The 17,860-nt window shown below is 44.4% G+C and overlaps 1 protein-coding gene across 1 annotated transcript; it reads left to right on the top strand.

The window, feature by feature from the left end:
- Nucleotides 1-52: 52 nt before the first annotated feature.
- On the top strand, nt 53-9,582 carry PLK2 (polo like kinase 2). Its single transcript, XM_082241970.1, has 14 exons — nt 53-458; nt 1,633-1,740; nt 1,928-2,044; nt 2,270-2,399; nt 2,696-2,783; nt 3,471-3,566; nt 4,392-4,590; nt 4,688-4,835; nt 5,400-5,497; nt 6,404-6,527; nt 6,967-7,207; nt 7,304-7,433; nt 7,533-7,643; nt 8,817-9,582. The coding sequence occupies exons 1-14, from the start codon at nt 213-215 to the stop codon at nt 9,006-9,008; spliced, it is 2,028 nt and encodes a 675-aa protein (XP_082098096.1). The 5' UTR covers nt 53-212; the 3' UTR covers nt 9,009-9,582.
- Nucleotides 9,583-17,860: the final 8,278 nt, after the last annotated feature.

Here is a 17,860-nt window from a genome sequence, read left to right as displayed (position 1 = left end):
CGCTGCCCGCCATAGGCCGCTCGGCGCTTCGGAAGGCGGAGCATTGTGACGTCGGGGCTCGTGGGGCGGGGCGCCTGCCCGCGCTATAAAAGGCCGTGGAGGCGGTCGCAGTTTCGCAGAGCGAGCGTTCGGCGCAGCGGCAGCGGAGATTGGGAGCGGGTTGGGAACTGGAGCGGGGTTTGTTTCGCTGGGTCAAGCCTGCCGACGGGGCTATGGATTTATTGAGGACTATCGCTTACCAGCCGGGCAGTACAGCAGCCGGCGGCAGCGGCAGCGGCAAGATGGGCGAGCAGGCGCTGGGAAAGTCCTGCAATGGGGAATTGCGAAGGAAGAAAGCGGCGGAGTCGGCAGCCGAGCAGCATCACCACCACCACCCGCACTCGGCCACCGAGATCTCTCGGATTATTACCGACCCCACCACGGGAAGGCGATACTGCCGCGGCAAGGTGCTGGGAAAGGTAATTGCCCGGCGGCGGCGGCGGCAGTGGCAGTTTTAGGGACCCGTCTCGTGGATCTGTCACTGGTGTGCAGAGCTGGTTGTAACGTCGGGGTGGGGTCGGGGGGCGCATAGATTCCCACCCAACATCGATTTATTTTGATTTTGTGTGCGGTTTTTTTGCCAGTGCGTTTTGGCATTTCTGGCATCTCACCCTAATCTGAGCAGCTCGGTCTGATCTGCCCCCCCCCCATTCTGTACCTGGGGCAACCCAGCCAGATGGGTGGGGCATAAATAAAATAATATTTATAATTAATAGCATCCCCCCCCCGCTCCTCCCGGTCCATCTATCGTGCCTTTTCATTTCCCTTCCTTTGCAAAATTCCAAATATATTTGCTTCTCAGAAAGAGGGCATTTTACACCCAGTGTTCCATTCATCGGGGCTGTGCTGCACTATCTTGAGTCCTTATGTTCTGCTGGCTTGATTTGCAGCCCCCTCTGTTTTTATCGTTTGTGTTTTATCACCTCTGCGGATCACCTGTCGAAGTAGGCTTGTTACCTGTGGAGGCTGGTGCATGCATAAGCTGCCAGCCTTAAAGGGCTGCTAAACAAAAGACGGAAGGCTCCACACGGATAGCTGCACGGAGAGGGAGGGCAGCTATCCTGTGTGATTAATGTACATGTCTGTCAGCTGTTCTTCTCCCAATTACATGCAGCAGAAAACTGTCGGTTGCTGTGCCTTTCATCTTGAGCGCTTGTGGCAAAAATGGATAAATGTGTGTGCATTGGTCACAAAATAATCTGTAGGAGAATTGCCTGCTTCACACATGAGGCGGTTGGGGAGGGTTTTGTTCTCTCGCTACAGGTTTAAGTTGCTAGACCTCAAGCATTTTACAGGCATTTGTCTGTACCTTTGTTGCATATTTTTGACCGCTGGTTGAGAGAGCTTGCCTGGGGGGCTCTCTTTAGCATCCAAGGCGCTGCATTAATTTGATTAGCAAAGAGCGAGAATTGAGAGCACACTGCAGACTGTCCTTTGGCTGCAGACTGTCACCGTTTTTTTATTTTGCAGTCATGGTCCCTTGGTGGTTCCGATTTTTCCTGCTTGACTTGGGCTCCCTGAAGAGGGAGGTGCAGGGGAGTTTCTCTGCTGTCTCGCCTAATGTGCTTCTTCTGCTCTGCCTTGTCTCTTCAGGGCGGCTTTGCAAAATGCTACGAGATGACGGATCTGACCACAAACAAAGTCTATGCTGCAAAGATCATTCCTCACAGCCGAGTAGCCAAACCTCATCAAAGGGAAAAGGTGTGTATGTGTTGTGACGCTCCTTTCAGGAATCTCTTTATGTGCTTGGGTGGCCCTTCCCTTTCTCCCTCTGCAGTGGCTTGCTCGGATCTAAGCCCTGCCTCTTCCCACGGCGGTGGCATGTGGATACCGAGGTGCCAGTAATAACCTGCTTCTTGTTTGTGTGTGCCCTTTTCTCCTCTTCCAGATTGATAAAGAGATCGAGTTGCACAAAATGCTCAATCACAGGCACATTGTGCAGTTCTACCACTACTTTGAGGACAAAGAGAACATTTACATTCTGTTGGAGTATTGCAGCCGAAGGGTGAGCATCCATGGGGAGAAATCCGGTATTCCCTTACATGGAATCGGCCGATAGTGTAAAAATGTTTAATGTGTAAAAGGTATTGTCCATAGTTTCTTGAGGCAGCCCTTAATTCCTTGCCTTTGACCCCCACCCCTCAGCTTTTTTCATAATGCTGATGCTTATCGTGTGGTTTCAGCTGAGTGACCTTGCCTGTGGGTTTTTCTCTTTTCTTCCTCTCACCAGTCTATGGCTCACATATTGAAAGCAAGGAAGGTGTTGACGGCACCAGAAGTGCGATACTACCTCAGGCAGATTGTGTCGGGATTAAAATACCTTCACGAACAGGAGATATTACACAGAGACCTGAAGCTAGGTATGTTGATCTCCCAAGGCACTGTGCTTATAAGATGTTGAAAGAGCAGCTTTCTTTCTCATAGACCAAACTGCTGTTTGAAAACTGCAATTCGTGGGGATTAATGAATAGGATCAGCTTGTCTGGCAGTGGAGTCTTGGAGTGCTTGAGTAATAGTGCTAAGCATTCATTCATAAAAACAAAAGCACCAAATATGTGCTGGCCTTCTTTAGACGCGAGTCAGCACTTGTCTAACACGTCATGACAGTGAATTGGACTCACCATGTTTCCTCTTCCTCTCTGCCTTGCGTCTGCAGGTAATTTTTTCATTAACGATTCCATGGACTTGAAAGTGGGTGACTTTGGGTTGGCAGCAAGGCTGGAACCGCTGGAGCACAGGAGAAGGTAAGGACCTGGGAAGGAAAGAGGGCAGCAACCTAAATACAGCAGAACTGCCTTGGGATTTGTAATCTCTAGTTATGTATAGCAGCGAGAGATGCTGGCTCTCATAATGCATTTAAAGCATTGGCTTGCAAGCCAGGATATCTGACAGCTGATCAATGTTCTTAATGGCCTTTTTTTGTAACAGTTTAGTGGGTCAGCTTCTTCTGCCTGTGAGCAACCCCCATTATTTCAGGCCCATGCACATTTGGCAGGGTGAGTCTTATATAGCTAATGGTGGTGAGCTGCCACCATGGGACATAGGAAGCTTCCTTATACTGAATCAGACCACTGGTCTAAGTAATTCCCTGTTGTCTGCACTGGCTGGCAGCAGCTGTCCAGGGGTTCATGCAGGGGTTTCACACAGCCTCACCTGGAGATGCCAGGGATTAAACTTGGAGCCTTCTTTACGCAAGGCAGATACAGGCTGTTTGCATATAGCAAAGAATTCAGGTGGAACCTGTACAGTATTTAACGAAAACATATAGCTTTGGGGGGCCAAACTAATGCTCTGTTTAAAATGCACTGACTTGGGATTGGATTGCATTGGTTTCACTAGTGTATGACACACGTTGAATTTTTGAGAGAGTCTTAACTGTTGTTGGACTGGTAGCTAATTGTTTTGACTCCTCATTCATTTGTCTTTTCCAGAACCATCTGTGGCACACCAAATTACCTCTCCCCAGAAGTTCTGAACAAACAAGGGCATGGCTGTGAATCTGACATTTGGGCCTTGGGCTGTGTCATGTGAGTATTTAGCTGGTGTTTGGTCTTGTCTACAACTGTGTAACTAGTGGGTAGGCTTTGCCTTTCTTGAGGTCTTCAAGCAGACCTTCAGCACATCTCTTTGAGCAATTGCACTGAGCAGGAGGTTAGACTATGTAACCTACAAGGACCTTACCCAAGTTGCTCTCCTGCGACCTGTAACTATTCAGATTACGCAGAACTCTGGAGATTTGGCTTATTTTGCACAATAAGCTTTGTTTGTGCTAGTTGTACATGGGGGCAAAAAACAATGCAAGGTATTGTGAAGCCTTACCTTCTGACCTCATCCCCCCATTTGAAATCACATTAAACACACTCTCCAGTAATCTCACCAGGAGATATTATTGCATGTGTGGGCAGTCTTCTTAGACTGAGTCAAACCAGTCTAAGGTCCACCTTCAGCCTAGTGATGTCATGCCCATCTTGTTGGCAGGCTCCTCAAAGGCTTTGGATGGGGTGCCTTATGCATGCAGAGTCTTTAACAGTTCCACTGATGAGCTATGGGCCTTTCCAGGACCACTTCCCACTCCTTGCAGCCCCATGATATTGGGATGCTTAATCTTCATTGGTTACCAAACCCACACATCCTTGGGTCTTGCACAGACCTGTGGCATGTTCTTGATCTCAGTTCAGCCCCTTCTTACAAAACTTAGCTGACAAAACCTTTTCCAGTACTAGTAATGGTCAGTGGTGGTGATGCTTTTGCTTAAAGACTACTTAAATTGAGGCCCTTCTTATAAACATTTTTATTATTATTATTCTTGCCAGTGATTCAAATAATGAATTGTATACTTCCTCTTCCAACAGGTATACAATGCTACTCGGAAGGCCTCCATTTGAAACAACCAATCTGAAGGAAACTTACAGGTGTATAAGGGAAGCGAGATATTCCTTGCCATCGTCTTTGTTGCCTCCTGCAAAGCACTTGATTGCAACCATGTTGTCGAAAAACCCGGAAGACCGCCCCAGCTTAGACGACATTGTTCAACACGACTTCTTCTTGCTGGTTTGTAGCATTCTTGTTCTTGGTTTGTTTCGCTTCTGTTCAGAGCTACAGCTGACAGCCAGCTGACAGCCCGTTTTTGTACATCTTGTTTCCTCAGGGCTTCACTCCAGAGAGGCTTCCAGCTAGTTGTTGTCATACAGTTCCTGACTTCAATTTGTCAAGCCCGGCTAAGAATTTCTTCAAGAAGGCAGCTGCAGCTCTCTTTGGGGGCAAGAAGGAAAAAGCAAGATATTTTGACACACACAGTAAGTAGATATATTCATACCTGGCAACTATCTATGTACTACAGTAGGCAGAGTTTAGGCTGGAAGGATCAATTTCGTTTCTTACTTAGTCATCAGTGCAAAAGAACACATCTTTTCTGAGAGGGAAGTCCTTTTCGTTGTTGCTGTATCATTAAGTAATCTAGAATCCAAAAACTTGATCTATCTTACGAATCAGCCAGAGATCTACGAGTAGATCCCAATCCATCCTCTGCCCATCTGTAACAAATACTTACTGCTGATCTCTTGCCACCTCTAAAAGCTTCACATTTTGTGTATACACACTGCTGAACTTTTTAATGCAGAGCTGCTAAAGCATCACTGTTGGTTTTTGAAGCCAGCCTGTTATTGGCTTCAGTTCCTGGTCTGCCGACTCTTTCTATAAGATCACAGAGTTCAGCTCTGTGAAATCGGGCACATAGAAAGGAAGCAACACTCTAGACTGCGTGTCTTGTCAAGGCAGGAAGTATTGTGTACTAGACAGTCATTTGCACTTGGATAGGAAAAACCCCTCTAAATTTTTTGTGGCTTTCTTCTCCCTTCCAGATCGGCTTGTTAAAGAAGATGAAGAAATATACAAGCTTAGACATGACTTGAAAAAGACCTCAATAACCCAGCAACCCCTGAAACACAGACCAGAGGAGGTATGTATTTCAATTGGTTGGGCTTTTTTTTGTAACAGGGTAGCCTGCATTGCTGAACACAAGTAAAAACGAGCGGCTAGCGAAATCCTTGAGAGCTCAGGAAGCTTAGCGTAATCTTGTGACATGGCTGTCATAGCCTTTGACATCTGTGCAGGGTCTCTGTGACTCCAGGACTCATTAGTGCAAATCATCCAGCATCTGTGTGTCTCCATACTGCATAATCCCGAGATGCTGTCAGCTGCTGCCCCTCCTCTTCCTTAGGAAGACTCTTAGCTCAGGATAAGCCAGCAGTTCTGAAACTTCAGATGCATTTGCAATCTCCAGCATGTTTGGGAGCTGAAGCAGGCCTGGTGTGTGTGCAGACACAGGCCGAGTGATGAGACATAACCAAATAAAAATGTAGAACAAACAGCATGAGAAGCTCTTCCAAGCCTTGTTAAGAAAACATCTTTCCATTGTTCTGTTCCATTGTTCAAGAAATGGGATCCAGTTTGCAACCAAGAAGAATTTTGATTTTTCAAGTTGCCAAAAGGACAAAACAAGTTTGAAATCTTCCCCAGTGGTTTATCACAGCCTCTTCCTAGATACATAAGTGAAGGGAAATCAAAGCTTGCTATCATGGGGGAAATGAATTCAGGTCCTATCTGCCTTCCACCTCCTGCTGCTAGCTGACCTTGCCTTCCCTGAAAGGGAACTCGAAGGGAGTTTGTGTGGCATGTATAATGCACACGGCATCATTGTGGGCCGTAGCAAAAGCCCTTTGCATGTATCCTGTTCATCACAGTGATAAGCACCTTGCTAGCAAGGCCTAGCTACCAGGGTACCTGCAAAACGGAATCTGAAACATGATGATGAATTGTGCAAGAATCTGTCCTTGATGGTCCTTGGTATTTTCTGCCTTTTCAGGAGATCCAGCCTCCCAGCACCACTGTAGCCAAACCTGGCATGCTAGCAGAAACCAAACAAATCGGAGATGCTATCCGGATGATAGTTCGGGGGACGTTGGGAAGCTGTAGCAGCAGCAGCGAATGTAAGTATGATGCACATGGCATTAAGTAGGCGGTTCTGTGTTTAGTCTGTACCTCAAGCAAGAATGTAAGATTTAGGGCCTGTAAAGAAACATTCTTCCTCCCATGTCAAACTGGCCAAGCAAATAATCTAGTGTAAAAACCTACAAATTTGCTTAGTGAGTCTTTGGGACTGTAATGTCTTCCCTCCCCACAAAGAACTGCAAGAATTGATGGGAGTGCAGATAAATCCTCAAGCCCTTTTAAAACCTAGTTTTACAGCTTCTCTTTCTGTTGGGAACTCTCAGAACTTCAGTACAAATTCTGTAGCAGAAATTGCCAAACCGCCTTTTAGGGGCATAATCTGAGACGATAGGCCAATGAATAACGTACAGGAGGTAGGCTCGTTGACAACTCTGCATGTGGTTTCTGTAACGTTCCCTCCTCTTTGCCCTCACCCAGGCCTTGAAGATAGTACTATGGGAAGTGTGGCTGACACTGTGGCTAGAGTGTTGCGTGGTTGCCTGGAGAACATGCCAGAATCTGACCACATTCCCAAAGAACAACTGGCTGCGTCTTTCCAGTGGGTCACGAAATGGGTGGACTACTCAAATAAATATGGCTTCGGTTACCAGCTGTCAGACCACACAGTGGGCGTTCTCTTCAACAATGGTGCTCACATGAGTCTTCTTCCAGACAAAAAGTAAGTGGCTGGCCCAATGTACAACGAAGTTGTCACTTGACGCTTTCCTCTTCTGTGTCTACTTGAACTTAATATTCTTCTTCTTTTTACCTTCAGAACAGTCCATTACTATGCAGAGCTTGGTCAGTGCTCCGTGTTTTCCGCTCCTGATGCCCCTGAACAGTTCATCAGTCAAGTAACTGTTTTGAAGTACTTCTCTCACTACATGGAAGAGAATCTCATGGATGTAAGTGATGTGGATGAAAAGGCTTGGAATCCGTTGCTGTTAAAAGCCTGTGTGTTGATGAACTCTGCTCTAACCAAGATTGTGTGTTCTCCTTTTCAGGGAGGAGATCTGCCCAGTTTAACAGATGTCCGTAGGCCCAGACTTTACCTCTTACAGTGGTTGAAATCTGACAAGGCATTGATGATGCTCTTCAATGATGGCACCTTCCAGGTAGGCACAGTTTCTTCTCTCTCTTCTCCCTCCACCCACCCACACATGCAGCTTGCTCCAAACATGTAGGGGCTTCTTATCTGGAATCAGTGGGGATTAGATCTGAAGATGGCAAGGGTACTATTTTTACACAGTGTGTTATCAACCTAAGGAGCTTGTCGCAACTTGATGACAATAGTAACTTCTCATAAATAGTGTTAATAAGCTATTGTTCAGCTGACTCTGTGAAAGACGAGGAGCCCAATGGCTTGAAGGGCCAAACGTGTTACTTTCACAAATCCCAAGGCCAAAAGTGAAGTGTACACAGATGCAAAATGGGCTTTCTACAAGTTACATGATATTGTATCATCTGTAATGCTTGGTTTATTCTATTATGCGGAGGGGGGGGGGTCTGTTGGGTTTGGCGTAACAAGACATCATAGGCACACTATGACAGGCATAGGCAAACTTTTGGGACTATAACTCCCATCATCCCTGACCACTGGTCCTGTTAGCTAGGGATGATGGGAGTTGTAGTCCCCAAACATCTGGAGGGCCGAGTTTGCCTATGCCTGCACTAGGATCCAGTAAGTGGTTGGTGAACCTGTGGGCCTCCAGATGTGACTAGACTACAGCAGCAATCCTTTACTATGGACCATCTTAGCTGGGGCTGATGGGCATTTTAGTCAAACACACCTGGATGGCCACAGATTAACAGCCAGTGGTCTAATAGAGATCTTCCTATACATCACCAGAACCTTCTGTGTTCCTCTGGTCTCAAGCTACCTAAGGTCTGCAGTGATTTTAGTTCTCAAATTCTGGACACAAGCCTCTACCAACTAAAGATGAACAATACCTTTATTCCTTAAGGGGTGTTTTGGGATACATAACTTGCTTCCAGATTATGTTGCCGTTTCAAAAATTAAGGCTTGCAATCTTTGTCTTCAAGCAGGTGATCTTGATTAAGACCCTATTGAGCTTAGAGTCAAAGAGATGCTTTGTCTTTTAGGCATTTAATATTCTGCAGCACATGAGCAAAGGGGTTTTTATTATGCTTCTAATCTAGGCTGTAAAGGAAGGCTCTGTCCACGAAATACTTGCAGAGCACTGCTGAAAACTGAAAGCAGTGCCATGAAATGTGCATTGAGAGGTTGGAACAATTGCATTAAACAGCACCTCTTAATTTCTTGGCAGGTGAACTTCTACCATGACCACACAAAAATCATCATATGCAACCAAAATGAGGAATATTTGCTTACTTATATCAATGAAGATAGGCTATCGACAACGTTTCGCTTGACGACTCTTCTGATGTCTGGGTGTTCCCTGGATCTAAAACAGCGAATGGAATATGCATTGAATATGCTATTGCAAAGATGCAATTAAATTAAAAAGAACTCTTCTAAAACCAAAAGGACTTCTCTCACTGAAGTCTACAGTGGAGGCAGTTGGAAAAAGCTAGTATGTTGATGGATGAGTGAGGAGTAGGGACTGGTACGAACAAATATCTTATGTGCTGGGCTGGTACCAGACATGGAGCCTACTGCAGCCGTCTTTGGTGGATTAATGGTGTGACAAGGAATTCTTTTGGAGTGTAGCTTTCCTTGGTTCACTCCCTTTTGAAAGATATGAGTTGGACTTGAAGCTCTGCAGAGAACAGTTCTGATGGAGGACTTAAAACTGTGAATAACACTTGAGGAATTGGGAGGGAGGGCGATCTCATTGTTGTCGAATAACTATTTGGGGCAGCTTGTGGCTGCTTAACTGTGAACTATGGCCATACATTTTTTCTTATTTCTTCCAAGAACTAATCACACTTGTGGCTGGCAAAGTGCATTCCTTGTTAATATTTTTTTTTTATTTATTACAGCCCAAAGTGAAGTATTTATTACATACATTTTTTTGCAACCGTGATTTTAAATATACATTTGTTGGCAATAAAGAGTGGGGAAAACCTGAAGCACTGGTTTCAGTATATGCCTTTTTCCCCTCTGAGCTCTGCATTTCATTCTAACCAGTAAAAGTAACACGCAAGATAGAAGAGGTTCAAGGTCAATTGATTTCTCATTCTGACGAGGTGGAATGGGCCTCCATCAGCATTTATGGTGCTTTATTTTCTACCTGCAGGAGCCTGCAATCTGCTTGGATAACAGCCCAGCTTTTGCACAATTTATATAAACCATGGTGGATGTGGCTGGTAGATTGGCCTGATGCTTTTAAAAACTGATGCTGTTCACTACAGACCATGGCTGCAATCCTAATACTAGGTTACATGGAATTGGGTCTATTGTACTCAGTAGGGTCAATTTCTGAGTAGATAATAGGATTGCATTGAATATTATTTAAATGTCTGCCTTAGTGTTACCTTCAGAGTTTAAATTGGCTTTTTTTAAATATACAAGGTTCAAGGGCCCCTAAATTTTCCTATGATATCCAAGTCTACCTTGGTCTCTGCAGCATAAAAACCTCTCTTCTTCCTACTACTTTGGCTTGAAGGAGAATCTCTTGCTTGTAAACTCTTGCAGACACCTGACCATTGTACTCAAGCAAGTGTGGTTCTCCCATCAGCCTTCCAACAAAGCAGAGGGTGTTGGGTGTTTTGTAATGGCTCTATTCAGCCTTTTTTTTGGGGGGGGGGGACTGATGTCAGCTGATCTCTAGGTGAACTTTGGTCGGCATGAAAATTAGCCATGTGGCAAAACCTTGAATTCACCTTGCTTCCTGAAAATGCCAGGATGGCCGACGGAGGGTTTAGCCAGACTTCTGCCGAAAGGAAGGCTACAGTGGTGCCCCGCAAGACGAAAAACTCGCTAGACGAAAGGGTTTTGCGGTTTTTGAGCTGCTTCGCAAGACGAATTTCCCTATGGGCTTGCTTCGCAAGACGGAAACGTCTTGCAAGTTTGTTTCCTTTTTCTTAACACCGTTAATACAGTTGCGACTTGACTTTGAGGAGCAACTCATAGAACACGGTGTGGTAGCCTTTTTTGAGGTTTTTGGTGATTTTTGAAGCTTTTCCAAAACTTCCGACACCGTGCTTCGCAATACGAAAAAATCGCTAGACGAAAAAACTCGCGGAACGAATTAATTTCGTCTTGCGAGGCACCACTGTACTCAGTTTTAGTAGTCTTTGAAGCAGGCACATCGAAAGTGGCAACACTTGGATTCTGTTTGTATATATTCATGATAAGCACTGTTGGAACTACTCTAAAACTCCACTCCTTTTGTATACTTCCAATAGCTATGAATCGGTACTTTGGGGGCGGGGAGTGTAACTTTATAAAATCTGTGTTTTGTGCAATCTGCATTCCGTGAATGCTGATGGAGAAACTGAAGGCACAATGTTCGTTACTTACCTAGATTCACAAAATCGTGACACACAAAAGATGGAGACATATGATGTTTCTCAAAGGGGCCTTTCAACTGCCAAATGGGATGTAACCAAAATTAGGTCACTGGATTAACCTTAATTGGAGTGTGTGTGCCTCAAACATTCTACTTCCCAGGGGCTACTTGAGAAGGCTGGAAGTTACAAAGCTCATCAGTCACAAAATGACAGCAAATGGAGATGGTTTGACATAAATGGCTGGCAACTGAATCTAATCCCTCTTGGAAATTGCTAAATTCTTTGTCTCAGTGATTTTCTTATGTCAGGGAGTTCCACAGTTAACCTGAAGAAAACGTTATGGATATCAGAGTATCATAAGTCTATTTTAGGTAGAATCTGCTGGAAGCTCGCAGCTGAAGATGGCTTTTTATTTGCAATTCTCCCCATGTGCCTTTCAGCATTCTTATTCCGTTGCCTCCCATTTTCCTTTCCTCTATTCTGTTTTTCATCCCAGCTCTTTATATACATTTGCTTCCTCTGTAAAAGCACCACCCTTTTTATCACCTTCCTCTCTATTCCAGTTTATTAGTCATGGCAGTAAAGTACCAACCACTGGCTCTTTCCCTCAAGAGGAAGACTCTAATAAATGTCTCCCATCTCCCAGCCACCTTTCCTAAGCTCCACTTTCTCTGCTCTGCCCCTCCCCCAAAACTGGTGTATGTATGTGCAAACAATCACATAGTCTGCCTGATTTCTGTATGAAGGAATCCCATTCCAAACAGGACCTCAGTGGGGGCACTGCAAAAACAAAGACTCTTACTTCATCCCACAAACCTCATTTGGCTCCTGTGTTTGCTATTTATTTTTCTGGGGGTGGGGGGAATCAGGCTATTAAAGAAGTTCCATGACAAGAAACATTGCATCTAGCTGGGCCCTACGAGGGCTCCAAAGTCCATCTTGTTGAGCAAGCTTGGAATGAAAGGATCTTGGCCTCTTGGCTGTGTCAGGGCTGCACAAAAATGGCTCCCTCAAAACAGGTAAACCTGCAGGTGGAAATTCTGCCTCTCCCTCCCCAAAGTGGCAATCATTCCTGTGCTCCTCTAAGGCATCAAGATCAGCCTATGATAATGTGCCAACAGAAGAGGGGAAGAACTGGGGAAGGGGTTGATGGTGTGGGTGCCTTGAAGTCGAGTTTGATAGGTTGGTTTACTCTTTAAGTCTGCAAAGAAGCTTTATTTTGGACCTGAGGGTGGGGGGGGGGTTAGGACCTTGGGCATTCTCTCCCTCAGTGTGGTGTAGTGGGTAAGAGCGGTAGACTCGTAATCTGGTGGACCAGGTTCGCATCTCTGCTCCTCCACCTGCAGCTGCTGGGTGACCTTGGGCCAGTCACACTTCTCTGAAGTCTCTCAGCCCCACTCACCTCACAGAGTGTTTGTTGTGGGGGAGGAGGGGAAAGGAGAATGTTAGCTGCTTTGAGACTCCTTCGGGTAGTGATAAAGCAGGATATCAAATCCAAACTCTTCTTCTCCTTCATCCTATCGCTGCCATGCTGGCATAGTGTTGCCCTTTGCCAATAGAATCTGACAACTGTAATTCTTTGGGCTCCTCTAGACGACACAATTATTCGGCATTTGTCCTGATTTTCTTGCCGAAAGCTTACTTTGTGTGTGTCTAGTCGAGCATTCATTCTGATTCGTTTATGAGGCACTTATACGACAATGAGCATTCATCCTGATTTTCTTGCAGGGTGTTTGCACATCTGCCTGTTAATTAATTACTCATTCATCCAACACTTTTGAAGACATTTCCCCATCAGTTTTAAAACCACAATGTGTTTTTAAAAAATAATATTAAATTGTGGATTTGTTGCTTCAGGATGACAGAACTCGTCAATCCACTTTGAATGCACAAACCTAATGTTCCGGTGTGCACTTGTATCCCTCCTGCCAAATATTGTCAGTTTGGAGGCACCCTTTTTGCCTCACATACTAGGGAAGCTGCTACACCCTGCAAATTTTGTTGTGTCATGGCGACCCAGCTCATTCTACACTGGCAAGGATATATGCAGAGGAGCGAGATGGCAAAGGCTATTTTAACAGCTTGTTTTAATGAGGTAAGGCAAACAAAGTTCTCCAAGGGCTCATTCAGACTTCCTTTTGTGTTGGGTTGCCCAAAGTTGTTCAGCTCCCCCCCCCCCAAAGTCTCGAATGAAAAGTTTTCCAGCTATTTTTAAGGAATAGACTTCCAGCACAGGTTGCCATACATCAATCATACATGTTTTTGCCCTCACATTTTCCTCAAAGTGTGGATGAGCCCTTAGTCTGGAGAAAAAGAGAGCTTTAAGACCTGTGCAGAAAAGAACATACAGTATAGGGTCAGATTCAACTAATGAGTCCCATTAGCAAAAGCCAAAGCAAAATACAGCAACCTCAGCTAGCACAATGGGTCTGCCCCCCAAATTGGCTTGGAGGGTTGGGAGAAACCCCAGAATGGTGCATTGTGGGAGGAGAGGGGAGTTTATATGGCAGTGCTTGCATTGATGGAACAATCTCCTTAGCACAACACTTACTTCCTCCGAAAATGGGGCGGGGGAGGGGAAGCATTCCAAATGATGGGATTGGAACAACTGTACCAAATGACTAGTTATCTGGAAAACCATCTGCCAGTCATTACCTAACTACCAAAACACCCGTAATTTCAAACAAAGCTTCTCTGCAACATCCCATCCTTTTCACGAAACGCTTGGCTTTCTAAATTATTTTATTTAACATTCATTTCAGACATTATTATTATTTCATGTAAAAACTATCTTACTTGTGGAGCGTTTGAGATTCTCTGGTGGTGCTTGCAAAGGATCCATTACTGTGAATGGTTGAAGGTTAGACCTATGATTGACATTCAAAGAACACTACATATTTAATCTGATTCAGTGGTAATTTGTTCTCTCCTGGATACTGAAAAACAATGATTTCTACTGGGTGCCATCCAACACTGTGTGAGTGGACTTCCTCTCGTGCAGTGGGACGTCTGTTTCTTCTCTTCCTCACTGCACTCTCTCCCACTCATCCCAAATCTACGCCAATGGGCTTCCCAACCCCACAGACCAGACCAGAGATTGCTGGGGAGCTGTAGGGGGAGAAAGGGAAAGTCCCCTTCCACGCTTGGTCTGAGACTGCTGGATGTTAGCCATTGTGAATGCACTGCCATAATATCAAAGAAAAGGTGGGATTTGTGTTTTTCTCCTTGGCAAGAACCCCTTGATAGTGTACTCAGTGCTATTCATTTCAGTTCCAAAAGTGTCTGTGCTTAATCTGATTTTTATCGAAGACTAAACCTATCAAAGGATGATCTGTACCGCAGTTTACAATACTTCACAATGCTATGAATCTATATTCCAAATATAAGTCTCTGAAATCTGTTGATTCATTTGGTAAATTAAAAATAAGAATTGTTTTAACAAAAGAGAGAGAGAGAGAAAGAGATGTGTATTATTTCAGCTGGGAAGTTCTACCGTCTCCACTAAAGATCCTCAATATATCTCTTCTAGTGAGATAATAGTATATTTTAATTGGTTCATTAATCATTTAGTTTTAAGGAAACATGGTAAATGACAAACAACTTTTATTAGCAGAGAGAGAGTTCTGGACAGGATGCAGCGACCATCAACAAATGTACAGTAAATGCTTGCATCCCAGAGGGAGCTTTGAGCTAAATGACTGCTTATAAAATCCAATTCTAACTTCTCCAGCTTGCTACAGATGTAATCTTGTGCTCGTAATCTGCCGCTTCCTGTGTGCTTTCATGCTTTTTATGCCTTATTAAGTTCTGTGGTGGCAAACATCCCTCTGATTGAATTGCTACTGCTTAATTAGACCGATACATTCAAATTAAGATGTTAAATGCCATTTAAATATATGGTGTTGAAATCTAATATCATGGTTCATCAATGTTTGGAATTTACTTTAATAGAACATAAGGATTTGGCCTTTGGGATTTATTCTTTTTAATTTTGTTTTCAGTGTGAAACTGTCCCCCCGCCCCTCAACGGCTTTGATAAATTCAGGCATATCAGACATGAGCACTTACGACGATGTTCAGCACAGGAAATATATGGTGTCGGGCTTGGTGGGAGGTGGGGGGGGGAGGAATGAGCTTCTGTAGAACAGAACTGCTTTGTAGGATCACTTCCTGGATTGTGTTATGGAACGGAACTAAATGCAGAGAAAGGAAGAATGTGATAGGCTGTGGCTCATGGAGGAATTCTGAGCAAGCAGTTTGCGGATAGGGACTGAGTCATGGTGAATATTTCTTGAGTTCTGGGTCACTGGTTCAAACTGGGCTCGTGCCAGTAATTACTGAGGGCTATTCCTCTTTGCTGATTGCTCAATTTGCCTGTGCAAATAGGACAGTGAATTAGGTATAATATTAAGTGGACAGTCTACTGAGCAACATAGCAACCACCTCTTAGCTAATGACTGTGTTACAGTTCAGTTTGGTCACATAGCAAACCCTGCCTGTTTTCCAGGGACAGTCCTGGATTTACAGAAGTTGTCCCAGTTTCTGATTTGATCCCGGAATGTCTCGCTTTTCTTTAGGATGCCCCTATTTTTTATCAGAGAAATGTTAGCGGATATGGTAGGACATCCCTATTTTCTTCAGAGAAATATTGGAGGGTATGGAGTTATGTGACCCCCGAGCCAAAGAGATAAGTAACTATACAACCTTAGAAGACATCTGAAGGCAGCCCTGTGTAGGGAAGTTTTGAAATGTTTAATATTTTATTGTGTGTTTACATATATTGGAAGCCACTCTGCGTGGCTGGGGCAACCCAGTCAGATGACTGGGATATAAATAATAAAGTGATGATGATGATGATGATGATGGTGATGGTATAGAAAAGTTGGAGGGTATGATATAGGCCTGAAATAAATACTGGGAGGCACAATATCTTTCAGCATATAAATGAACAGTCCAGATTAGCTACCCTCCCGCTCAGCCCACATATTTGCTGGACCCATCATGTGATCGCTGAAAGCACTTGTTCGTTGATACCTGTGGAATGTGGTATTGCACCGGGCTCTGGCAGACTCTTTTGATAAATGTGCCTCAGCTGCCAAGTCCAGCTGCTGCTCTCTGCTTAACTAGCTAGATAATGCTCAAAGGCACTTTGAAAGGGGTAGAGAGGAAGTATGGAAAACCTGGGCTGAGTTCTGTTTGAGAGTACTTTTATTATTCCAAGTCATGATGGTTCAATTGTGTAAACAGGATGCAGCCAATCAGTGCTAGGTCAAATTAAATGTAAATCCACGACGTGCCAAGCATTTAGCTTTGTCATCTTATCAATCCAGCCTTGCCATTGGGTTCCCAAAGCCTCACAGGCTTTCCCTTGAAGAAGATTTTGACTTTCCTCATGCTTTAAATCTTCCACAATATTTTTGGGTGACTGTTCTGCGGCTTGCTTGAGACAGCTTCTTCTTCACTGCTTCTTCAGTCATTCCAGATCAGTTTTCCCAGGGGAACCAAGGGTAGGAGGGTGGGGCAGAAAATAGTGCTGAAAACATAGCATTGTGAGACTTTAGTTTCATATGAAGAGCATGTGCAATGAATTAGGAGAGGGGGGGGCACATATTTGATAGGACTATGTATGGTTGAGAAAATACAGTGGTACCTCAGGTTAAAAACTTAATTCGTCCTGGAGGTCCGTTCTTAACCTCAAACTGTTCTTAACCTGAGTACCACTTTAGCTAATGGGGCCCCCCGCTGCCGCCATCGTGCGATTTCTGTTCTCATCCTGAAGCAAAGTACTATTTCTGGGTTAGCAGAGTCTGTAACCTGAAGCGTCTGTAACCCAAGGTAGCACTGTAACCTGCTCTACAGAGAAGCTGAGTTGAAACCAGCCCCTTTGGCTGGGTTGGCCAGCCTCTGTCCCACAGCCTTAATTAAACCCAACAGGCCTTTCTATTTGGCCCACTTTGGCCAAGCGATGCCAGTTACCCTGCACCTGATGTTATATGTGAGTCTGTGGAGGAGGGTGTCCTTTTTCTGGAGGCTGAAAGAATAACAGCCATGTACAAATAATACTAACAGTAGACCACCATCAGTACCCACTGCAGATTATTTGTATATTACAATTTCCCCCTTTATTTCCCCCTTTTGTCTCTCTCTCTTATTTAATTTTATTTCTTTTCTTTTTTCTTCCCTTGTTAAATCTGCAAAGAAAACAAAACATAGCAAAATAACATTGAGATGAACGGTAAGTGGCACAGATCACTGAGGTCACTTGCCATAAAATGCTGTGGGAGGGGAAGGGTTAAGCGTTGCTTCTTGCCCCAAATTCTTCCAGTGCTGCAGATCCATGCTCTGAAACTTTTATTACCCACATCTGAATGTAATGGTAGTACTTCAACACCTCTTTAATATTTGCAGGATCAAATGGCAACACACGGACTGTTTTGATTTGCAACGCCGCATCCAAACCCACCCTATTCTTTTTGTCCATTTTCTGTGGCTTGGAGCCAAAAGAGAGCGAAAGAAATGGAAATGCCCCGGGCATGCTTTATTGCCGGTAAATGGCAGCGCCTGCAGTGGATACCAACATTTTTAGCGTGACCGGTATTATTGGTGTTAATAACTTCAGCATGTTGCCCTGATTGTATCATCACCTTTGAAGCTGTTTACACGACCCATTTAAGAATAACTAGCACTGGTGATATTTCAGTGTCACTGAAGATATGTTGCTGTACGCTGGAGGTGTGACAGTCACTCTGCTGGCCCGCATGAAAAACTCAAGAACGGTCTGCTTCATCGGTTCACATCTGGAATGATTAACTGTGTCGCCCAAGTGCCCATAAACCTATATAAGTGTGCAACCAATGTTAATAACATAAACCTTTGTCATTGGAGCGTTAAATCT

The sequence above is a fragment of the Podarcis vaucheri genome (assembly GCF_965113315.1).
Source record: "Podarcis vaucheri genome assembly, chromosome: 11".
In the NCBI taxonomy this organism is placed as follows: Eukaryota; Metazoa; Chordata; class Lepidosauria; order Squamata; family Lacertidae; genus Podarcis; species Podarcis vaucheri.
Note: the sequence above shows the minus strand (reverse complement) of the source record. Positions and strands in the feature narration are given on the sequence as shown.